The sequence below is a fragment of the Nyctibius grandis genome, chromosome 11 (assembly GCF_013368605.1).
Source record: "Nyctibius grandis isolate bNycGra1 chromosome 11, bNycGra1.pri, whole genome shotgun sequence".
Lineage (NCBI taxonomy): Eukaryota > Metazoa > Chordata > Aves > Nyctibiiformes > Nyctibiidae > Nyctibius > Nyctibius grandis.
In genome coordinates, this window is record NC_090668.1 from 25,796,752 (window position 1) to 25,822,303 (window position 25,552).

Consider the following 25,552-nt stretch of genomic DNA (forward strand, 5'->3'; position numbering starts at 1 on the left):
AAGCCAGCTTTACAAGGTGCGTAGCAATGCGTGGCCACAAGTCTTGAGCATAAGCAAGTCCTTTGCCCTTGCAGAAGAGGCAAAAATAAGTCAATAAGTCACGTTTGAAGAGTAGATTTGCTCTCTGCCACATTAGCTGAGGAGCTTTAAACTTCTTCTCATCTTCTCAGTTGATTTGGTTGCCCTGGGCTAGCTTTTGTGGAACAAGTAGGTATGTTTGCTAAGCTCAAGAAGGTGTTTCTCTCCATCTCTTTGCAGCCTGAGCGGATTTCAGGAGAACAGTATGGAATTCATTCGGACGTTTGGAGTCTAGGGATTTCCTTCATGGAGGTATGCGAATATCTATCGCTTTCATGTGCACGTTGCAAGAATCAAATGAAATCTAACATCAAGATATTTTAATGCAGTCTTTGGATACTCTTTTATATGCGCATGCTTTTCACTATTGCTAAATTTCTTGGCTGTATTTAGAATGGGTTTGTTCTTACTGCGTTCAGTTTGGTGAGATACAAAGAGCCTCTGTACAAACCATGTAACATCTTAAACCCTCTAATAAAACTCCGTATGAGAGTGAGAAGTAGGGCCTGGTACATGGATGCCTCAGCATCCTTTCGACACCTCTGGGATTGAAGATGATGGTGTTTCTGTGTTGCTATTAATTAGGGTTAAAATAGCATTATGCAGATTCAAAGTTTGAGCTGATGAATGGCCTTGCAAAGTCTTCGCAGAAATATTTGCGCCATGGTATGGGTCTCTCCCTGTGTGATTAAATAAAGTGTTTGAATTTAAGTGTTCACAAGGGCTTTTGGAAAGATTTCTCACAAACACAGTTTCATGCAGGAGAAAGTCTTACCAAAGACTTTCAAAGGAGGCTCAGAGGTGACCTTATTGCAGTCTACAACTACCTGAAGGGAGGTTGTAGTGAAGTGGGAGCCGGCCTCTTCTCCCAGGCAACCAGCGCTAGGACAAGAGGACACAGCCTCAAGCTTGGCCAGGGGAGGTTCAGGTTGGCCATTAGGAAGCATTTCTTCTCAGCAAGGGTCATTAGCCATTGGAAGGGGCTGCCCAGGGAGGTGGTGGAGTCACCATCTCTGGAGGGGTTTAAGAAAAGACTGGACATGGCACTTAGTGCCCTGGTCTAGTTGCCATGGTGGTGTCAGGGCAATGGTTGGACTCGATGATCCCAGAGGGCTCTTCCAACCTGATTGATTCTGTGAAAATGAAGCAGCTCAAAGCCAATGTGGTCGTCAATGCAGTCGTTCAGGAGAGCCCGTGCTTTCTGCAGGCTTAGTCAGAACAAGGTCAAGTTTGATTCAGGAAAAAGGTTGTTTTTTTCGTCAGATATTTTGAGAAACATGAATTTCAATGACTTTATAAAAATGGATGGTCGTTTATAGGAAAGATAACCTAGAGCGTATAAGTTGAGTAGAAATACTTGTGTCATGATCGTGTCTTGACCAGTAAAATCAGATCTGGCTTGATCTGGTCTGGGAGAAGGGACAAGTAGCTCTGGTCTGGTGGTGACCACGTATGGTATGGGTATGTTCACGTAGCCTTTTTCACGCTGGCCTTGGCTGGCCACAAACAAGCCAGCTGCAGCTGGAAACCCTTGTAACCTTGACAGCTCAAACAATAAGCTCTCACGAGAGTTTTTCAGCTCAAGGACAGTCCCGTGAAAGAACTTCCCTCTGCTTGGAGCAGTTGTTTCTTCCTTTAACAACAGCTCATTCAAACCATCGATGACTTGCATCATTTCTTGCACAGCCTGACAAAGGTGTGATACGATTAACTAAAAAATACAGGTGCCCTTCCCTTCTCTTCTGGTATAATATGGTATCATTAAGGTGAAGCTGAATGTATCTTTTGGTGAAGTGCAACTGATGTTTTTAGCAGAAGATGAGATAGAAGATAAGTAATCTTGGTGCTGGCCCTCTGCATCTAGGCAAATTTCCCATTTTGTAGCCTGAAAGTTATCCGAGACTATTGTTATGTTTTCAAACAATAAATTCCTTGCCAAATCAGTTTTAACCAAACTGAAAATACTTAATGCTGAATCATTGCATTCGGATCTTGTAAATCTTCTCCAGAGTCTGACTGAAACTACCTCTGAATTACAACACTGACATACTTTAACGTGTCACAGGGGATGCAGTTGTCTTAATTTGTTTTACTGCAAATTTTAATGGTTTGTGGTGCTGGAGAGCCCTCACGATTTGGGGAGAGATATAGGACGTACTCATGCACTCTGTAAATGAATCTAGCCAAGAAAGGGCTCAAACGAGATTCTGTTGCATTAAGACTTGACCGTTGTGTTCTTCCTGATTCACGGCGGAATGGAGCGACAAGCGTTTACGGATTCCTTTGCTGAATAAAAGCTGTATTTTAATGTGCAGCAGCAATATGCTGATTTCACACATAGACGAAGATATTTGGAGTTTAGTTTAGGATTACTCGTAGCGAATTTGATTTGAAGGATGAATTTTGCATTATATTGACCAATGTTAGGAAAACTCCTTTCATTTGCATTTACTCTCCTCTTTTAAAGCTTCTCAACTTTTTTTTTTTCTGTCTCACTTTCCACGGATGTCTTCTGAACCAAATGTACAAAAAACAATGTGGTTCTGTGTGCTTTGTTAATTGGTATGTCATCCGGTCCTCCGAGACCCCTCTTCAACGTGATCGCTGTTTTATTGAAGTGGTTTGAGTGATGTGTTAAATGATGAAAGCAAGGACAGTGGCTTAGAAAGATGTCTCAAAAAAGGTGAAGAAGATGCTCAAAGAGCCACACAAGGTCACTGTCATTAAAGTAACACACTATTGACATGGGGATTGGTAGTGGAGACACCCAGGCTCTTGTGGATGGAACTGTTAAAAAGGGAAGTTAGCATTTGCTGTAGGATTTTAAAATCAACTCCACTTAGTAGTGTAATACTCCAATCCCTACAACGTCAAGCTAGCACAGTTAATTTAAAATGAATGGCATGTTGGGACCAAGTTAGTAAGGGCTGTTCTGACGTATGATAATAAGAAATAGCAGCTAAGTAAATCTTCTCATATTCTTTGGAGCCTTTAAAATGTCTTGGATTTCTTTGCTGCAAAGCTATGTGTAATGAGAAACTGGACTGTTACTTTTGAACGTTAAGAAAAGTGCCCCAAAAAACTTGCTAGCAGAGTGTGAAAAGTATGAGATGTGGGTACCACCTAAGTTTTGAGAGGTGGTGAGCGTTCTTGTTCCTTTTGAGGTGTCTGAGGGTGCTCGGTCTTCCCTTTGCCAAAAATAAAAAATAAATTAAAAATTAAAAAAAAAAATGCTGCTAGCTTTTTTAATTATTGTTCTTTCAGTTTCTTTGAGTTTGTATATCTTCAGGATTTTCTGAAGTGAATTAAATTTAATACATAATCTGTAAAACTGTTTAAAAAGTGTTTAATCACATATAGCTTGTGTGTTTTCGTGAGGTTTTTAGATGTTTTATTTAAGCGCTGTTGGGTTGACAAAGCAAGTTCAATTTAAACCGATGACATTGCTGTCACTACGTTGAAGACTGCGTCAGCGTTTTCATTATAAAAGCTGTTTTTCAGGGGTCTCTAACTCAGTCATAAAATACACTCCAGGCTGACTGGGCTGAGTCTGAGCACTGCATGTGCTCTGTAAGCTATTCCATCTCCCTCCAAGAGCTGTGCCCTGCCCAGGAGGATAAATGAGATTGCCTAACACTTCTTGTTACTCTCCAACATGACTCTAATCCTGCCTTGCATGGCTGCTATCCAAAAGTGAACTTTGAAGCATCCAAAATGGGATAAAATACATCTTGTTGGGTTTTGATAGGCAGCGTTCTTGGCCAGTGATGCCTTTTGGTGGAGATGTTTGAGGAGCAGGTCTGCCTTTAGCTGAGCCGCTTCTCCTGGGATAAGAGACTGCGGTAGGAGACAAGGAGCTGGGTGAGAAGAGCTTTGGTGGGACCTTGTAGGGCTGGTGTGTTCTCAGGTCCTCCTGCTTCTTGGTTTTCTCCTGGATTTTGCCATCTCAGAGCTGCCTGCTGAGGAGTGCTGGCATGCTCTCAAAACTATACTGAGGACCAGAGTCTACTACATATCGTGGGGAGATTATAGGTGAGGAGAAGGGAGTTTTGAGGAGAGAATGGAATGGAGTTGTGATCTGAGCTGTTTGTTGAGGCAAAGTATAGGCTTGCAGATCTTTGCCAGAAGATCCAGGGCTCATTTTATCTACAGATAGAATTGGTATTATATTATATGGGAACGCAGGAAATTAAAGTGATTTGCTTATGCCACAAAGCGAGTAAGTTTTGGAAGTAGAATATGAGCTCACGTGCTTGGCTAATGATACCTTTTTGCACCTTCTTTTGTACGACAACCTGGTCTCTCTTTAAACCGTGACAACTTTCCACTGTCCTCTGCTGAGAAAAACAGCTGCTTTTCTGTGTTTCAAGCCTCCTTTTAAAATTAGCTTTGCTTTCAAAGGTTATCCATGTTCTCTCCTTCAGGTAAAAGGAGTTTGTCTATTAGTTCTAATGTTAGAAAGAAGTCCTTAAAACTCCCAAAATGAGAGTATCTGCTCACCAGAGTTCTCTGTTATCTGTATATTTGCAAGAGCTTTCAAGGGTTGCTTGTTGTTTGTGACAGTTGTGTTAAGATGCTGTTTTAAGCAACATTTCAAGCAGTCATATGACAGATTTTCAACATTTGTGTGCATTCCCATATATAGGAACACCAGTATCTATACAACAAACATGCCTTGCATCATGTATTTCAGGCACACGCATCTCTTTTGAGTGGGTTTAACACTGACTGCATGCAATGTCAGCATTATGCAGTTGTAGATTCTTCAGCACACTTAAGTTGAGAGCACAGAGGAGATGTAAGAAGAGCTCACTCAGACCATGAAGGCAAAGAGGAGGAACATGTTTGAAGAGGGTGCTACAAGAGAAGGAGCTCTACTTTAAGATGATTCTCGTAAAGCACTTCAATCTTGAAGATGTTTCACTGCATAAAACTCTTGTAATGACTCACGTATATGTAATCTGGTCAAGGAGAGGAGGTTTCAGAAGAATTTTTCTTGAGGAGTCTAAAATATGTGATCAGTATCACATATCAGCAGCTTTGAATTGGTAACGGTTCAAGATCAAGATTGTGAGCTGATCTGCAGGAAGTTCTGCAGAATTTCGTCTTCTGCAGGATTTCACTTGTGTGTGGACATTATGGTTCATCTTTCATTAATTTTACACCCTTACCTAAAGAATAGCAGGTAGACAGATGTTGGGGGGAAACCTGAGACCTGAAGCTTGGTGGTACAGCATAGTTTCTATAGTGGCACTGGAGACTTGGTGAAGGTTTGGTAGAAAGGGGTACAATCATGATGGGGCAACTGTGAATGTGTGTGTGACTGCAGGAAGCAGACATGAACCATGCAGTGACCTACAGTGTCAAAAGCTACCCTGAGTAGAGGCAGGAGGAATATTAATTAAAATAGCCCATTAGAAGATGGCAAGGGTCAAGCTTAGAAGGGAAATGAGAATTTGCGTTAAATTTCCATGCAGAGCAGGAGTCTTGGTATTGTAACAAAATACTTGGCTGAAGCGAGGAGTCTCCAATCAAGTGGCAGTTCTTACTGGACTGTCCTTGCTTTTTGTGTGCTTGGAATGAGCAGGATTTTATTTCGCTTGTTTAAACTGGAGAGACTGGGAAAGGCCTTGCCATGGTGATGCCGCTGGTGCTGGTGGAGGCACTGAGAATGGCTCGTAGCAGAAGGCATGAGGTGGTCATTCAGCAAACATGAGAAGAGCATGATTTCCCCATTCCTACACTGAGAATTCAAGAAGTTCTTAAATGAATGCGTTGGATGGATCTGGGCACATTTCAGTAGATACAGTATGATGTGTATTAAATTCCTCTTTTTTTTCTTTTTCTTTTTTTTTTTTTCCTTACTGAATTCCAGCCTTCTCTAAACTAATAAAAAAAACAAGCCTCACTTCTGTGCCCAGCAATCTAATAACTAGCAATGCTTGGATGTGATGGGTGTTTACTTTGTCACTGCAAATCGCTCTAGATAATATTAAGATTAGAGAAAAGTTAAACCAAGTGTTTCTGCAAATACTGGATTACCATCTCTGTGGGCTGACATCTTCTCTCTCCCAATACCAGGGCCTCGGGCAGTGCTGGTTTCTGTGGCCTCAGCCCTTGGCCAGACCCTTCCTGAAAAGGAACCAACTTTATGGAGAAAATTATTCGTTTCTGGCCTTTTTTTTGATTTATGAAGTATGGCTGGGAGCAGATTCGTGCCTTGAGCCCTTGGGTCTCACAGCTTGGACCACTGATAATTGCGTAGGCGTGATTATTTAGTAACAGACATCTTTCATTTAGGATTGAGGAAAACAAGAAAATAGAAAGTGCTTTTTTTGCAATGAGCCTCATCCTGTTACTCTGTGTTTTTAAGGACTTTACGTAGTGTGATGTTGGTGACTGGAGTGGACAAATCCTTGCAGGCTTTGCTCAGCCGTTGAGTGTGGCTGTAACACCCACAGAATTTTGCTCAATGACTTGATTTGTTCTTACCGTGGAGTATTTATGTAGTTTCAATCACTCTGTACAGAATTATGCATGTCAGAAACTTGTTCTTAGGAAAAAGCTGGCCTAGATTTTTTTTTTTCCTCCCCATTGAGCTATTTTGAGTGATTTCTCCAAGCAGTGGCCGTTAGCTCTGTTTCCTCCTCTGCCATCTTCAGCGGCCACCAGGATGAAGACAGACAATGTCCAGCTACACCACGATCTTTGTGGTAGCGGCATTAGAAGCAAAGGTGCCAGTGCCTGAGGGTTGGGTCATGAATTAATAATTGCCGTGTGGTGGGGGAGGCCCGTCAGAATAGCTGAAAACGGGGAAGTTGCCTCGCAGAGCGCTATCAATCACTCAGTGACCATAACTTCCAGTAATTAGTGTATTTTATGGGCCTTTGCTTCAGTGACTTGGAAGCACATATGCTCCACTCACAGCTAAACTTAGCCAGAGTAATATTCCAGGATGATTTATCCGCTTGCTGCACTGGGATGTAACCCTATATTAGGTGAAGATTGTGAACTAAGCTGCAATAAAGTGGAAGTTTAGGTACAGTTTGTGCGGGTTGAGACCTCAATGTATCATGTTTCTCAGCGATTGCTCTTAGGCCGCTGTGGGCCGGCTGCGCGGCAGCGAAATAAATAATCCAGTTCTCTACCTCTGTAGGTAGAGGAGGAGAAAATTAAGGGTGTATTCGTAATATATAGGATTATGTAATATAGATTAATGCTCCCTGTTCTTATACTGTGTGTTTCTACTTCGAAAAAGTCAAAATTTAGAAATGTTTGTTGGTCAAGTCTGCCTTTCCCTAGTGTTTAACTGGTTTGTAAGGGCAGATGAACTCTCGTGCCAGTGGAGATGGAGAACAGCTGAAGTTGAGCTGCGCTTCCAAATTTAACATCTTTTTTTCCCTTTAAGTATTGAATCTAAATCCAGCAAACAAATAAGCAGGAAGCCTCTCTGCTCAAACAAGTAGTCTCATTGATCTTTATGGACCATTTGTGTAAATTTTGCACCTGACAATTGCCCTAGATTGGCCCTCAAAGGCCCGCGTCCACCTTTCTCCCTTTGGAAAAGGCGCTGCTATTCTGAGCAACACCTTTGAAGACGTAGCGGTAAAAGCCTGATAATATAAGGGATTTGTGGCGAGGAAGAAATGTGCAATTTAATCCTGATTGTCTGCAGTCTTTAGTTCGCAGTGCATCTGCTATAGTTCATATTTAAAAGAAGTCAAAGTGAAACTAATTATCTTTAATTAAGGTGAATTAGGCTTTGATTTTTAATATATTTTATGTAGAGAGATCTCGAACTCATCTGCTCAAGCCAAGGAATGTCCCAAAGGTTATTAGGGCATATTTCTGTTGGGCCTGACGGTATTAGTAATAACCTTCTTCCTCATAGTCCTAGACGGGAACAAATATGTCACTTCATCAGTCTCTGTTACCCGCGCTTATGCCCCTCCGCAGGGGTCGCAGATTCCACAAGTTATCAGCTAATGGCGTTATACATTAAAAATTGAAGCTTTCCTCACTCCGAGGCCTTTCAAGGCTTTGTTCTTAAGCCCCAGACACTTCGGAGTGCAGCTGCAAACTATAGGCAGAAGATTAAATTAATTTGTAACTCTTTTTTTCGGCCTGCATTACTAAATCCTGCACATTTAATTGAAACCCTACTTCAAGATGCTTTGTGTTTCTGTTCTTCTTTGTTGTCAGTTTAACCTCAGAAGCACTTTAACGCTGGTAAATTGCTGTTATATCCTTTTGGATTCTTTTTTTTTTTTAAACCGTGCAATAAGAGGACAGTGAAATTGATATTAGAAGGAAAGAAAAATCTTAGAGTAGTTTTTGAGGTATTTAATATTTATTAAGGTCCATACCCTGCAGAGTTTCAGGTGATTTTAAGCCATCTATCTAGGAATGTATAAATTGATCTTGGAATGAAATTTCACCTGGGGAATTTTATGTTATCCAGTAGTTAAGTCTGATTTTTAAAGTTTCCTGTGTCTGAATGTTCCGAAGTGGCGGCTGCTTTTCCATAAAATGAGGGTTTAACTGCAGTGCACAATCTAAATGCAAAATCCTTAGATGGAAATTTAATTGTGTAAAATGTGCACAAGGTAATTAAGAACAAATTTTAGAACATTTCAGCCTCTAAAGTCCTCCTTCAGCTAGATCACTAGCGATATTGTAAGTGCTTATTTTCAATTTGCAGTTATGCTGAGAAACATGGAATGTGTCTAAATTAAGAATAAAAACATCCCGTGCTTTTCAGCATAACTGTAAATTAAAAAACAACTTGCACAACACAGACAATAATCTAACTGGGAGACTTTATTGCCTGAGTGTCCTAAAAATATGTTTTGAAGTTGCTTCCCTCAGTCACTTTCTGAGCAGGATACGGACCAAGCTGTTGTAATTCTTATTAACGATATACAGGCAGGCGAGTAAAGAGTGATGTAGGTAAAGCGGGTTGTTAGTGAGGATCTCTGGGTTTCTGCTTTCCGTTCCAAAATTAATGACGTTATTTCTACAAGTTATTTTAATTTTGTGTTCACATATCTGCACATTAAATGTCTGTATTTGAGAACAGGTTAGAATTGCTGTCCAGCCCTTCCTATGGCTGCTCAGTACAGAGAGTTCAGGCACCTCCCGACCCTAACTAGTGTGAATGGAAATACTGTATTTTTGTTATAATGCCTTAAAAACAAAATTGCAGGTTGCTGAGATTCATCCTGTACATGCAGAGAAGTTTTTGACAGCGTGTTAGTTTGGTAGTTTACATTTTTTTGTATCCTGCACTGGGCTTGTGCTGCACATGTTTCTATGACTTCCTTGAGATAGATGATGGAGAATATGAAAATCCCTTTAGTGAAGCTCTAATCTGTTTGGTTTTTGTTTTTTTTTTTTCTTTAACTGTGACGCTATTTATAAATCTAAATCTACATACAGAGGTCACTGGTTGGCTGAACTTAAACCATTTTACTTAGTAAATTTAATTAAGAAAATACAGTGCAACTCATAAGCAAATGAGTTTTTCCTAGTTTTAAACCAAACCACCCTCTTGAGTGCTGATTGCCTTGCTCGACCCCTGGTGATACAGAAACAGGCAAAATTAAAAAGGACATTAAAGCTTCATTAAATCTGAAACACATTTAGTACAGTGACATATCTGCAGGCTATTTCAGGGAAGATTACATACTCTTTGGTAAGTTTCTTAATTTATAATACCTTGACAATCTTGCAGGGAGGAAACAACTCGGACTAGATGAATCGAGCGATGGTTCGGGGGATGCAGGACTGGCGCGTGATCTGCCCATGGCCGTGTTGCTTTGCAGCTCTCAGTCAAGGAGCAGCTTCACTGAGAAACGTGTTTCTTTTTTAACAGCCCCCAAACAACTTATTCCTGATCCATTTCATATTCTTCGAAGCTCATTTATACACCCCGTACTTACGTCTGGCAGAAAACTGCTCCTTCCCCAATTATTCTGCTGCCTTTGGAGCCCCTGCTGAGGCGTGTGGTGGTCAGGGAGAGGAATCGTCAGTGAGAATGGAAATGCTTCATTGGAAGTCATCATCGAGGTGGTGGTGGTTTTTCTGCTTAAATAAGATCTGCAGAATGATGCCTGTGCGTATAGCCATAATTTTCTTCTTCTGCAGTGGGATAACTATTACATTCCTACAAATCTATAGCTATTGTAATGACTGTTCTTAAGTCAGTAGGCATTGGAAAAAATCAGATTTTCTTCTACTTCTGTTCATGGAAAAGTGGTTGGTATTTATAGGTTTCTTTCATGGCATTTATAGGCTATCACAGCAGCAGTGCTGCTTAGGATCTTGAGCAGCTTCTTGGAAGTTAAGGATGGTCCTCCCAAAAGAAGATGAAAAAGGGCACTGCTTTGTATGTTTTATTAGCTCCTGGACCTTAAGACTGAGCATGACAGAAAATGTAGGGTCTTTGCTTAACTATTTAGCAGTGTATTTCAAAGCCTGCCATCAAAGAGTGACTGGAGTGACTCTGTGAGCTGGGAGAAGCTGTGACCCAGACACAAGTGATAGAAAGGACGGTGATCAAGCCTGCTTAGCTCAAGTTTGTTTGTTGCAAGGATGAATTTGCTGCAAAGAGCAGCACTGAGCTCAACGCTGCACCAGAAACAAAACTGAAAGGCAGAAATCACCCCGAAGAGTTGAGCCTTAAAGGCAAACCTGGAAGACAAAGCACAGAAGAAACCCAGAGGAGGAAGTTAGCTTAAATTATGTCACTTTGGAGAACCTGAAGAGATCTTGCTTGTGTTGTCACCTTAATGTTGTTCCCTATTCCAGTGTCTCTTGTAAGCCTGATTCTACGTTCTGTAGGTGTTGGTCTTACAAACCAAACACAACGATCCCCAAATGGAAGCCTACAAGCAGATCACAGCTTTCAGAGGGATGAGTGACACAATAGAAACATCTCAGGAAAACTGTGCTCTGCTTTGTTATGTTACTGCTAGTAGGGGTCCTTGGTCAACACCGTACTGGTATAGCAGACCACCGTGGCTCCTTCTCAGTCATTATGCAAACTCCCACTGATGAGGTATTTAGGAAAGATTGGGGTGACTTTTCAGAGTCATCTCTGCTGTTGCCTGGATGCTTCCACTCATGCTGTCAGCTTCTGCGTATTACCTTTTCATGACCTTTTTCCTGTGCTGGGGAGGCTCGAGTATGTCTTCTAGTCTTTGCCCCATCACTTCCCCACTTTGCTACAGCTCCGTCTATGCCTTGTTGTTTGTACTTAGGGTAGTTTTGTGCTGTTGGCCAGGCTGAAATTTCATCACAGGTTGGCACAGCTGCCTCAGCTGCAATCTGGCGAGGTCAAGTAACCGTGGCACTGAGGAGCTCAAATATCAGTGGCAATACAGATGCCATGAGAGGCCTTTCACCCACACTGACGTGTGGTTTAGCGTTTGCAGTACGTGACATGATGGCTTAGACCTTCACCATTGATGCTGTTGCTCAGTCTGATGTGAATATACCTACTTTATCATGCAGGCAAATCAGTGGTGGTGGTGGATCCATAACCTTCTTGGTAGCCCCCTTCTGAAAGTTGGTAAGGGCAAGATTCGTGAAGGTTAACTGCAGAGTAGAGAAGCTCATCTGACTATGGCTCCTCTGTAAACTGTGGAGAGAGGTGGGCTTGTCCAGAAAGCAGGTCAGAACAGAGCTGCTCTGAGTGCCCTTTCGGAGGTGTTTGTGTCTTCTCTGAAAACCCTTGTACTTCACTGAATAGTAGACAAAATAACTTAAACTGGTTGTGTTTTGCTGAAATTGTTTCCAAGGTTCAGGTACCAAATGGGAAAACCTGAAGTCTTGTACGAAGAATTCATCGTGGAATATTTATTAGTTATGGGAACAGTAGTATTGTTGTTGGGTCTAATACTCCTAGTAGCAGATACTTTAGTAACACATCAGTTGACTTATACAGCAGTGTGGACAACACATCCAGTTGATATCATGTGCAATTGAAAGTAGATCTGAAGGCAAGATGAAGTGTCTTTTTGTGGGTGCCATGGTCTCCCTCCAGATCCCACTCGCAGGTTCCTGCCTGGGTTTGACACCAATAAGGCAGCAAATCTCAGCTCTATAACCCAGATTTTACTCTGAGCCAGTTAAGGAAGGACTTTGGGAGTTCAGTGCGTGCTGTACAATACCTGTTCATCGCAGATAATTATCAGCAAAGGTCAGTGTCGTTGGCCTCGCTATTGAGGCTGAACTGGTTTAATTTAGAGAGTCCTCAGGAACTTGGGCATCAAACAGTGTTACTGAGCGGTACAGACAAAAGAGCTTGAGAAACACAGAAATACTCAGAACCGGAGAACAAGGGGTAATTGTTGTGAATGACTCCATTCTAAATACAGCTCTTTGTGTGCTTTCCGAATTACTTTTGCTGACATTTTCCAATTTATACAATAGTAAGAGTTGAGTACTTTTCTCTCTTTAAGGAAATGTGCCCTCCATGCAAATCTATATAACTAGACAAATATTATTTCCTTTCCCAGCTTGCTCTTGGGAGGTTTCCATATCCTCAGGTAAGATTGTTCATTACTGCTGTTTGCCACTGTGACATTCATTCCTATGTATGAAGGTGCAGAGAGCAATTGTGAACATTTGAGCCACATACAAATAAATCTGTCCTGTTAAATTGAAAAGTGGTATCTTGAAGGAGTCATTTAGAAGTCTCTATTGATATTTTTTTTCCTCTCTTTTTTTTCTTCTCCAAACTCTAGATTTTCTTTCCCTGGAGAGAAAGAAAATTATGGTGATGTTAATGACTGTTTTGTTGTGAGATTAAAAAAATAATCCAGCATGTACGACAGTGCTTTTGAAGCAGGAAGGTGTATCTACTCCTTTTTTATATTTTCATTTTTAATTCCAGTTTTGGATAATGGTACAATGGTCTAAAATCTTCTCAAATCAAAAATACAATGTGAATGGAATACTTAAGGGAGCTCTGGATTCTCCCTTTGAAGAGGACCTAATATTAGTATTTTATTTACTGACCTAACTCAGTTTCATTGAAGTCAGGGGTAAAACTATTTCCATCTTCAGTGGTGATGGTTGGGCCAATGCTGAGCCCTGTGTTACCACGTAATATTTTACTTTGTATGCTTGAAAAAACGTGAGGCTCTGAACAAAACAACCAATCCAGCAATAGAACTTTAAATTCTTATGGCAAGATGGATGTTAGAATTCATAATAATAAACTATTCTGTAGTTCCTCAAATTATTTTTTCCTGGGAGAGGGGAAAAAGTGAAGTGTCCAGGGACTAAAATGAATTATTTGAATGTGGTTTTTATGTTTTCATATGTTTTATGAACAGTGTTTTCTGCATCTTGGTCTATACAGATCAGAGTGCCTGGAGGCATGTCTGATTTAAAGGTGGTGTTGGTCTGTGCTCTTTAAGCATCTATTAACTTGCTATTATTATGCAAATAACTGTTGTAATACACATACTAATTTATGCATGGTTAGATTATGCAGATGCCTCACAAACATGGTTATTGAATAATAGGCTGGGACTCATTCTCTCTCCCATTTTTATAAGCTGTTTTAAGCAAATTCTCCTGACACTTTTATGGACTTGCAAAGGTTTTTGCATATGTAGAAATATACTGATTTTTCACTTTCTCATCTCCTATCGAAAATGGTTACTGACTGAAAGAGCTGTAACTGGTTAGCAGAACGTACTTTGCATCTTTTATCCATATTTTAAAATGTGCCCTCTCCTTTGAAGAGAGGATTGAAAGAGAAGCTCTTGTGTTGAAGTGTCCTCCATGCATTGGCGTACTCACTCGTGCTCGTTGAGTGTCTTGATGTTCATCGTGTTATAACACTCAATCAAAGGGACGTGGGATGCAATTGAAGATAACCCTCTGCTCACAGGAGTGTTGGAGCTTGGGGAAAGAAGTTGGAGCGCAGACATTGTGGATGATTCTAGACAGAAATTTGTTTTCTGAATTGGGAGCAAAACACGATTGCTGGTTTAAGTTCCTTTTTGCTATTCTAATTAAAAAATGGATCAGGTTTGTAAAAGAATATTTGGCAAGTCAGTAGTCCATGAAATTGTATATATTTTTTAATGTAAAACAGTTGAGGAGGTGAAACTTTAAAATGTAGCTATTAAGCTTTTCAAGCGACTGCTTTTCGTAAGGATTTTTATGTGAAGAATGTGTATTTTAGACATGTACTTACATAGCTGGTCACAAGAACCCTAGAAACCTACTCTGAGGAGGGGAATAATTAGTAGGGTTTTTTAATGTCTAAATATCTGTTTATCTCCCTACGTAAGGGCCTGATTCTGCAGTCACGCACTTGAGTAAATCCTCCTCACTTCAATGGGCTTATTCAAGTGATTGAAGCTAATTGTATGTGTGTGTGCAGAATTTGTCCCTAAATAACTTGAAGTTACTTCTCTCTGAAAATGGAAAGTATGAATACAGGTTTGAGAACACCTGAAATTTCCTGCAAATGAATGTTTGTCTCCAGCTGCAGCTGGGAAAAAAAAATGTTTTTTTTCCTTTTTCTCTTATTTTTAAGACACAGAAAAATGGTGTGTGTAAATTCAGTTTAAATGAATAAGATTTATAGGGGGAATCACTGCAGTGTGGAAATTCAGGACTCCTGCAATATGCCAGTAAGACTAAAGGATGATTTGGTTTTTCCTGCATTTAGTAGAATATTTTAACGAGAGACCTTAGCACTTCTCATTTTCCACATTTTTTTGTAGGTATTTGTTGTGCTGGCACTTATTTGTCACACTATCATTATTTAATCTTGTGTTCACAGCAAAGTCTTATCTTGAAAGCACTTAAGCATGGAAGTGAAGTTGCTTATGGGTGTGTTTAGAGTTCCTGTAAATTTATTTTTGTCTCGATATGCAGCTGACTTCATAATCTGCAGCTAACTGCCAAAGGCAGCGATCTGAACGAGGAAATAAGAAATAGGAATGATCAGAACAGACTTTTCCACTATAAAAACTTTGCATGGGAAACTCTAATCCTTAAAATGTAGGAAATTTCTAAAACAGGTAATGGTTTTCAATGGTTTGGCGTTCGTTTTCGTGGTGTGCTGTTGCTTGCCTGCTGTGGGGTAAAACTCCTTTTGGAAGGAGCAGGATATGGTGCTCGTAGGATTTTCTGCAGATACCAACGTAGGCACTTAAGGGTATATTCTTCCCCTGCTAAAACTGATAGGAATGGTGTGTGCGCTCACACACACACACAAAATACTCTTTTGAATAAAGTTCTTTCCTAAGTAAACATTTAAAAAAAGAAAGGAAACCCCTTTCACCAAGCCCAGTTGCTGTCCATAGTCTGCCCAGCTTTTTAGGTACCTGAAGGAGGCACATAAGGAAAATAAGTTTCAAATTTCTTTTAAAACTTTAACCTTAATTTATATGATTTTGATTTTGCTTGCAGAATGAACTGTCAAAAAAAAAAAAAAAACAACCCAAAAGGCCATGGCACCTCACAGTATATTTAATTAAATTTTAAGTTGGAACCCCAAAGATTTGCAGGGGCTGCGAGACGTACAGTTAATCACGTAGATTTGAATTCAGTATATTGTATAAAAACACGATGGGGGCAATGACTTGTTTAATGATAATGCAATTTAGGAGAAATGAAAAGAATTGCCCACTAAATATTCTCAGCTTGTAGTCAAACTTTATACAAAGCAGGATGTTAAAAGGACGCCGCATCCATTAGGGAAATATTCCAAAGAACTGAGCAGTCCTCAGCTGCCGAGGATTTAATCAGCTATAGGATTACGACGACTGTAGTTAAGATACTTTTGCATTTAGAGAAATGTTTTCCCTCCTTTGGCTACAGTTCCAGGCCTCGCTTAATAAATTACAGGAGAATGACCTGAAGTTTAAAAAAAAAAAAAAGAAAATCCACCAAAAAAAAATCCTGTTCCCCCTTCCACACCCTCCCATCCCACTGCTCCCCCCAAATCTGAGCAAATACTGCCCCTGGTATTGTAAAGCGTTGAATGTTTTCACACCCCATTAATTTATTACTTCTCTTTCCTCATCTTTAAATTTTTTTTTTTTTTTTTTTTTTTTTAATTCAGACTCCCCGCTGCTACAGCGATTTTCATCTTGTTGTTAATTTTCCCTGCTCCATATGGAGCTCCAGACATTTCACCTGGAGGCTGTACTAGATTTTGCTGTAGCGATCGCACTTCCGGAGGCCAAAACTGTCATTTAAGGTTCCTGGTGCATCTGTCTACGCCAGGCTTTTCACTGGCACCGGGAGAGTGCGAATAACAAATTGGATGCACCTGAGATTCGGATGATTAGTGTGTTTTGTGGAGCTGGGCGACTTGTAAGCAGATAGCTGTAGGGGTGGGGAGCTGCCCTGGGTGAATCCGCGCTCGCGCCTCGCGTTGGGGACGCGCGGGGAGAGCGCGAGAGCATCCCGGCAGCCGCGGCGCGGAGAGGAACGAATATTTCATCCTGCCTTGTCATTGATTAGAAAAGAGCCTTTAATTTCATTTCACCCCATGTTGTGATTAATTTGCATTCTTTGTCAGAAGTTAATGGAGTTTTTTATGGTTCACTCTGAAATCCTTGAAGACATCAGAGTTGATCTGATGTTTATACAACCGCCAGCGGAATTTTTTCGTTTGATTGATGGAGAGCTTGATGTTATTCCAAACGGCTTTTTAAGCTGTTTTTAAGAATTATTTGAATAAAATGCAAGCAAGATATTGTTGTAACGATCAAGATTATCTGTTAAAAATCTGTTTCAAATAAAGAACATGATAAGTAGAAAAAAAAGATCAAAAAGACAGGAGAAATGATGAATGCAGAAGATGATATTTGTTAAAATATATAACCCAAGGATTCAGAGAAGTTATTTCAAAATGTAGTGAAAGTATGAGAGACCTTAATTTAAGGGGTTTTTTTTTTAATATAGAGTTTATTTTTTGCAGCGTGATAAATAATGGGAATGAATTAGTAAAGAATTTAGTTGTAGTTAGATTTTCCCCTTTTTATTCTCCCAGCTTTTTCACCTTCATTTTACCAGCACCGCGAGCACAGAGCACTGGTGTGTCTGACTCGGGAGAGACAAGACTGGCAGGCCTGTTAGTTCAACAAAATGATGACATATTGCTCGTCTCAAGGAAGAGGCATTCTTAAATCCCACTGCAAAGAAAACAGAAGTGGATAATAGGAAATTTTATAGCCCCAGAAAGCGTTCGCTGTAGTCTTGCCATTGGTTTGCTTTAGAAGAAAATACACGGGGAAAAAAAATCCTCGGCGAAAGAAAACTGCTTTTTGCTCCTCCTGGTAGGGAAAGGTTTGTACTTTTAGCAAACCCCAGCATATAAAAAGCATCGGAGAGACGATGCGGAATATTCTGCGTGTGCTGGGCCAGATCCTCAGCTGGAGCAGATCAGTTCTGCTCCAGGGAGATGCAGCCTTACACCAGCTTTGGGACACGGCTCTTGTTTTCAGCAGGAAAAGATTTTGCAATTTTTATTTTAAATTTCTGATACCAAAGCTGGGTTTGTTTTATTTTTTTTTGCAAGATTCTGTTTTTATCCTTTCCTCAGCAAATTCTACCCTCGCTGTGATTTCTGCAAGTAAGATTTAATTATAGGTCAAAAAAGCTTCTGTGCAAGCGCTTCCATTTAAAACAGATTAATTTATTTGCTGTATCTTAGTTTGCTAAATAATTGCATGGTTTTAAATGAACTTGCTGCTTTCTGATCCCTGTATTAACATAGCCTAAGATTCTTTTTGTTATATGTAATCCATACTATTGACCAAATTTGGCCTGGATTCATTTAAATGTAAGCAGGTTGTCAAGGAAAAAAATATTTAGTTTAACTTGGCATGTAAAGTAGCCATTTTACTGTTGTTTTTTCAATTGACAGAAACATCCTTTAAGCATTCCTTTATTTTGGGAGAATAAATTGAGGGTTGGTTACAGCATGTTTCCTAGTAAGAAAGAAATGTTTTTTTCTTCCACATATATTATTATATCTAACCATTTAAAAGACATTAAACACTGTTCAAATGCTAATGCCAAAATAGGGAGTTAAATTATTGTATAATATCTTAAATATGATAGATTTGGGCAAATATTTTTGCTTTTATAATATGTGCTGGGAATCACTGACAATATTTTAAGTCATCTGCTATTATTTTAAACTCTTACCAATTTCTTAACAAAGGTTTCTCTACATATATCACTTGTGAGATAATACACTTTGGTTACATTTTGCTTTATTATTTTTTCTCCTTCACCAGAAATAAGTTTGGGCTTAAATTTGATTTGTCTATTAGAAACTTACTGTAAAATTCAAATTTGGTTTTAGTTTTTCCAGAGGTGTTTTCTTTTTTGAAAATGGAGAGATTTTAGAAAAAAAAAAATCTGCTAGGAATCTGAAGTATGAAGACAAATTTATGATTTTTTTTAATCTTCCTGTCTGATTTTTTTTTTAAAAAAATGTAAAATTGATGTTTGAATAATATGGTCAAGCTTGGAAATGTAGGTAGCTAGTAAATCCTGATTTTATAATATGTTTTAATGTGGTTTTAATATGTTTTAAGAGCGGATTATTAGCTTACATTCTTGAAAGACTGATGTGTATCTTTTTGCTTTCTAACCCAACGATTGCAGGCAGTCTGAGGGAGCAGGGGTTAGGCTGTGTTTTGGGACCGGCGGTCCCCTGTCTCGTGTAAAACCTCATACCTGCTCGCACTGACACCAGCTTCAAACCTGTGGAAAGTTCAGTTTACTACAGTGGGAAAATTAACGACTGCGGATAATCACCCATGGGCGCATCTTTGCGGTCAGGGTGTAAGTTGGTGTTTGCTGGTTAGTTGTGGCATTGTCACCCTTCACGATTTGTATTGAATAAGAAAATACCTTAATGCAACGAGCCCTTTTGTTGCTCCGGGCAGTTGTTACGTTGCCTTCACAGGACTGGTGGTGCTGAGACCTTTTTGACTGCGGAAGTTGAGCGAGATCCTGAAATGAAATGATGTTTGTTGCTATGAGAGCTACTTACCAGGAGGGGGGAAAAAACCCATCCAGGAGGAAATACTGGATTCTCTTCTGAGAGATTTTTGCAAATATGAAAGAATCTCCTGCATGAGTTAGTGCTTCTGTGGAATGGGAGATGTTCCTGTGGTGCTTGGAAGGAAACATCTCTCCCAGTTATAGTTCCTGCAGTTGATGCCATTGAATAACTTGCCTGAATGGAAACTTAACCCTGGGAGATCGACTCTCCTTAGGAAGAAAGCTAGCAGTGGGTGGATTGATTTGTGTGGTTGGTTCTTTTAGGTGGCCATTTGGAAACTGTCAGCAAATATTGGATTTACTGAAAATTTACGTCTTCTGCGCTCTGAACAGGCTCTCTTGGCTGGGAGGAGGAGGAGGCATGGCTTCTCCCAAGTCGTCCAGGAACTGCAGATGGACGAAGACAAGGGTGCAGCAGATCCTTGCTCCGTTTTGCCAGTTTCCTTACCCAGGGTGCCTCCATAAGAGCTCAGAAATTAATTGTGGCTCTGAACCTGTTTGAGTAGCGAGGATACCTGCTCCTCATGGGTCTGTGAGGTTGTGAGGTGCTTCTGGGCATGGTCGTAGCAGTCCCAACATTTGCTCTTCCTTAAGTTCATGGACTGGTAATGCCATGAGGACTGTGTTTCCAACATGCCTTGTAGGAGCACACAGCGTACATGACCATCTCGTCCTTCTCTGCTGGGCGATGGTTGCTCAATGTAGTGAGGAGCCCCAAAGGCCAGAATAAGAGTGAATGATTTTGAGGTCTAGGCAGGTATTTCCCTTCCATGGCAGCCGTTCTTCTGCCAGCCCCATGGAACCATGGGTTTAATTCACAAGGGAACGCAATGCTACCTGTGGTGGGCAGTCGAATGACATAGGAGAGGATGCTCGTTGCATAGCGTGGTGCCTTTCATGGCCCAAACCACTCAACAACTCAGCTTAGTTAGAAAACTCCACTCGTCTACCCAAATTTTTGCTGCTTTGGATTATTTCCTGTCAGATGTCTCTAGAATTGTGTCATGTGTCGTGATCGCAGTTGATTTTGCAGCTGGTCAGAGAAAGCTCAGGGTTTTTCTGGATGGGTTCCAGTGACTGGTTTTAACCATTGACATCTTTACCTGTTTTCTTTCAAGCTAGAAGGGACTTGTGGTGGTGTGCTCACAAGGAGGGACAGGCCTGATGGGTATTCATCTGACACTCTTTGGTGCTTCTGGTGTTAGAGGCTCTCTTGCTTCCTTAGATGATTTGTTCCTCTACTTCAATATTAGAAAGGTTTTCCTCGCTGCAGGGTATAGTGGTGGTTGTGTGTGTAATGAACATGGAGAAGAGGTACAGGAGCGTCGGTGGTTATGTCATCCTTGCTCTGTTTTTAGTCTGAAGATGCCAGTTCTTTTGATCTCTCCTTTCTAGATTTCTGGCTGTTCTTGTGGCTTTTCTTTGAACTTTCTCCAGCTGGGGGTCCAGTGCACAGGCCTAGACACAGCGTGCATGGAGCAAGGATAACCTTGTGTGTCTTCAGACTGTACTCCTCCCTGGACATCTCACTATGGTGTTTGTCCTTTTGGTTTTTAGGTTGGATGGTTTTTTTTTTGGTAGCATCATGACATTATTCCTGCTCAGTTGTGATTGGTTTTCCTCTTTGTGGTGTCTTCCAGGTTCTCCTGGTATTCCTCTCTGCTAGCGTGGTGGTCATTCCACTAAACGTGATGAACATGGGTGACATTATGCAAAAATGGGTTAGAACTAAACCCCATTCCTTTGTTTGGTTTCTGGCTGACCACCCTTTGTTCTACTTACTGCACTTTTGGGAATGCTTGAAACAAGATCTCAAACCGTGCTTTGCTAAATCTGCTGCCTTTCCGAAGACTTCCTTGTCCCCCATTCCTGCTGCTTGAGGGATGTGTTATCATGAGCAACCTGGTCCTACTCCAGTTTGTTGGCTTCTTACACTCCCTCCATAAAGTCAACAGTGTGTAGTTTTTCATGCCCGCTTTGTTGAATTGTGTTACTAAGCTCTGGTAAACGGATTTCTGTGAGAAGTGGCTGCAGTTCAATGGTGGATGAAATAATCTCTTTATATAAATTTGTTTGTAGACCTCTGGGAAAACCAGCGTAATATAATTGTAAGGATATATTTAATATTAAGGTTGTTGTGAATTGTCTTTTTTTTTTCATTTTGAAATTATTTTTATTCTTTTTTTGTCCTCTGTTTTGTGACAGTGATTGAAGTCTGCCAGTTGCAAAATCCATAGATTGGGGCAGGGGGGGATGTTCAGAATGTCAGGAACAAATTAGGGGGGTCAGTCTTACTGGTTTGGTGCTTTGACTTCTTTCAGAAGTACAACCAATTTCAATTTTGCAAGAATTTGTAAAATATATCAGAAAATCATGCTTTTATTCTGGAGGAAGAGTAGAACCCGTGGTGATGAAGACCACATGGAAATGCAGCACACTTACGTATTCCTTTTCCATTTATATCAGGGCAGAGACAAAGCAAATGTGCATTGGTCACTTGTCAGTAGGAGACAACGTTTGCAGTTTCTGCTGTTGAATGAAACTTAACCCTTATTCAGAGAGATTAAAAATGAGTTATATATACTTTAAAATCCACACTTTCCTGGATTAGGAAAATAAATGTTGTACTGTGAAGCCTCCCTTAAAAATCATAACTGTATGATCTGTTGGTATATGTATTTTTCTATTAAAAAATATCACTAGCTTGAAAAAGCAGTAAATATGTAAAGAGAAAATTTGTTAACTGATATGGGAAGATCTAACCCTGGGTCACCTGCAAATCTCTCAAACAAGAGCTCCAGGGCAAGTCCTAATTCCAGAGAGTAAAAGCGAAAATTAAAGCTATAGCTAGTGACTCCTCTGAGTTACCCGGGGTGGATTCGGGTGAGTTTCGTTGATTGTGCTTGTGAATATGATGTGGAAGGGATGGTAGAGGTCTTCTCAGCCACTTCCCGTCCAAAGTATCTCCATGGAGACAGAAATATAACCTGGTGGTCTGTCAAAAGTTGCTTTTCATAACCAGAGGCGTTCATTAAATAGCAGATGAAGCAGGAGGCAAACTTTTGCATTTTTAACCAACCTAAAAAAAATGTGCTTTATGGAGTAGTTTATCCGGATACTACTGATATTTCATGACCTAAGAAATAGACTGTTAATGTGATGGATTTATTTATTATTTTCCCCGCTTCTTCAAATTATAAATTCTCACATGCAGTAAGTACAGAAAAAAAACACAGCAAATACAATACGGATTCAAAAATATCAAATAGCTGATTAATTCTGCAAATTCACACTATTTCGGTTGCAAATGAAAAGCTTACAAAACCTTCTGACCGCCTGGGTTTCCCAGTGATGAGCAGGTCGGGGGCTAACCCACGTTCTTCTGGCGGGGCTGAGGGAGCGTGTTGGTGGGGAAAGGCTCAAAGTGACTTTTCTGAGATGAGGGGGATGTTTTAACAGAATCACAGAATGTCAGGGATTGGAAGGGACCTCGAAAGATCATCTAGTCCAACCCCCCTGCCAGAGCAGGATTACCTAGATCATGTCACACAGGAACGCGTCCAGGCGGGTTTTGAATGTCTCCAGAGAAGGAGACTCCACACCCTCTCTGGGCAGCCTGTTTCAGTGTTCGGTCACCCTCACCGTAAAGAAGTTTTTCCTCATATTTATGTGGAACCTCCTGTGTTCCAGCTTGCACCCGTTGCCCCTTGTCCTGTCAAGGGATGTCACTGAGAAGAGCCTGGCTCCGTCCTCATGACACTTGCCCTTTACATATTTATAAACATGAATGAGGTCACCCCTCAGTCTCCTCTTCTCCAAGCTAAAGAGACCCAGCTCCCTCAGCCTCTCCTCATAAGGGAGATGTTCCACCCCCTTCATCATCTTCGTGGCTCTGCGCTGGACTCTCTCTAGCAGTTCCCTGTCCTTCTTGAACTGAGGGGCCCAGAACTGGACACAATATTCCAGATGCGGCCTCACCAGGGCAGAGTAGAGGGGGAGGAGAACCTCTCTTGACCTGCTAACCACCCCCCTTCTAATACACCCCAGGAGGCCACTGGCCTTCTTGGCCACGAGGGCACATTGCTGGCTCATGGTCATCCTGCTGTCCACTAGGACCTCGATACTCTTAAAATGCGTCCTGCACCTTGTTGGTCTTCGTTTCAAGCCGGGTTTTCAGTTGTGTTACTGCTCCCATTTCACTCTTTGAAATGCTTCATGGAAAGCACAAACCCCGACGGTGAGAGTCTCCTTCCCGCTCCCCGAGTGCCCTGAGCATCGCGCGGGGGATGCGCCGCGCCACGTGCTCAAGCGTCTGAGCTGCAGCCGCTGCGCTTGGATCCCTCGAGATGAACCTGCCTCCTAAACTGCTCATCTCCCAGTGGTGCACGCGAGCCAGATGGTTAGGGGAAGGCAAAAAGGAGCGTGGGTGAGCGGGGAGATAAAACATTTTATGTTGAGTACTTTTAAAACTGTTCTTAATGTGCTATAAAACTGGATGCTTCACTTTTTCATGAACTGTGTGCAAGAGGAGAAGCGCTGACTGTAAAGTTGTCGTCACTTAGGTTTGGTTTATAGTTGCAGAGGCTGCCCAATAATGTGGTCTTGGAAAAAGGTAAACAACGTAGTTTTAACAGTGAAAAATACGCCTAATATAAATACAGCGAAGTTCATTGCTGTTCAGAACTTGAAAAATACGACTGTAACGTGGCATCTTCTAGCGGAGTTAACAGAGGAGCACAGTGCAGCCTTACAAGCAATATATCTGAGGCAGAGAAAATAGGTAATACATCTAACTGGGGAGTCTCTGTGGCATTCGCGTAGAGGAGAGCACGGTAGCTTTATTTAATTGAGAAAATGAATCAATTACAATGATATTGCATCATCAAATGCAAGGGAAAGAGCAGATATGTCATTACATCGGGTAACTGTTAAAAAGTAATTGAGTGTCTTTAAGCATTTTGAATCAATTCCAGGTACTGGCACAGCTACCTTAATGCAAAATTTATGAAGATGATCTCAAAATAATATGTCGCCATCAAAATTGTGTAATAAAACCCGGTAACGATGTGCGTGTGAGCGAGCTGGGCCTGCTGCTCCGGCGGAGAGTTGCAATGTCACGGGAAGAATCCTGTGATGCTTTGGTTTGCGTCGCTTTATTTTTCATTAGAAGCACTGAGTGTTTTTATTAGCAATAATATTTTAAATCTTGTTCTGAAATTGGGTGTAATCATATCTGTGTCGAGGCTGCCGTGTATGATCCCACCTCTATTCCTGTTCATGACAAGACCTGTTTTCCCGGTAAGGAAATGTGACTGATGCTCTGTTTGGATGAAAAACTGAATCACCTGCTCGTGTGCACTAATCTAAAGCAGCTCTGACTTGTCCCTCTTGAATAAGCTGAGTCTGTTTTGTCATTTAGCATCTGGAAGTGAAGTATGAAGTCTTTTACAGCCACAGAATATTTTGCTTATTACCAATAACGCAAAACAGCACGTTTATTCTGTTGGATTGTAACAGATTGACATTGACTGATAAAAAGTATAATGGGCTACTTCTTTCTATTTATTATTTTCTTTTCCTTGGAAAAAATAGAATTATACACAGAAACTTTGTGTATATTAGTGTGCTACTAACACCATAATGAAAGACTTCACATGCATTAATAGCAGCTATTTTCTTAGTGCTGGTTTTCAGCCTCCTCTATATTCCATTTTACTACCTGTAAAGTATTACCAGAGGATCCTGCCTCTGGCTGGGTGCTGGGGGAGAGCAGAGCGCTCCCAAAGCTGAGGGCAGCCTGGCGACATTCATCATCGTGGCACTCTACAACAGAGAGTATTAAACGTAAGGGGCAAATAAACTGGGTGAGAACAGAAGACAACATCTTCACTAAGGGCTGCGTTCTGTTTGCACCGTGATTACGTTAGGTTGCAAGCAACTTTGTGTCTGTTTAGGAAAAAATACGTCATTAATTACCCATTAGAAATGGTATGAATATACAAATTACCAGAATACCAGCATCCCTAAATTCAGGCAGCTCTTTTGCTTTGAGTACCTGCTCCGTGGTTTGTATTTAATTGTTTGTATTGTAATTCTGCCTTTGTTTCCTTTTGGAATCGAAAGGTGCTTTGCCAACACAGGCCAGAATATTTTGTAGCTCTCTGTAAGCAATCGAATGGTCTGTTACTACAAACTATTAATTGATTTCCCAACCAAATTGATGTTAAGAAATTTAGAAAGGCTCAGAGACGACGGATAACGAGTCTTTCCTTTGCCGTTTAAAAGAATACAAAGTTCATCAAACTTTCCAGCCTCACAGATGGCAGTGCTCTACTTATAGTCAAAGTAAAACTGGGTTGGAATATATAAGAAACTTGGGTAAAAGTGGAGTATTAAAGGCTTTCCTGAGCAGCGG

At 40.8% G+C, this 25,552-nt stretch overlaps 1 protein-coding gene across 4 annotated transcripts in view; it reads left to right on the forward strand.

The window, feature by feature from the left end:
* Window positions 1-25,552, forward strand: part of MAP2K5 (mitogen-activated protein kinase kinase 5) — a 134,516-nt gene that overhangs the window by 71,711 nt on the left and 37,253 nt on the right. For all 4 annotated transcript variants that reach the window (XR_011048940.1, XM_068409968.1, XM_068409969.1 and 1 more), the window contains 2 exons: window positions 259-330; window positions 12,600-12,629. Coding sequence is in view for 3 of the 4 variants with exons in the window: in XM_068409968.1 (XP_068266069.1) it covers window positions 259-330; window positions 12,600-12,629 (102 nt within the window). In the remaining variant the exon portion in view is untranslated. The remainder of the gene's footprint in view (window positions 1-258; window positions 331-12,599; window positions 12,630-25,552) is intronic.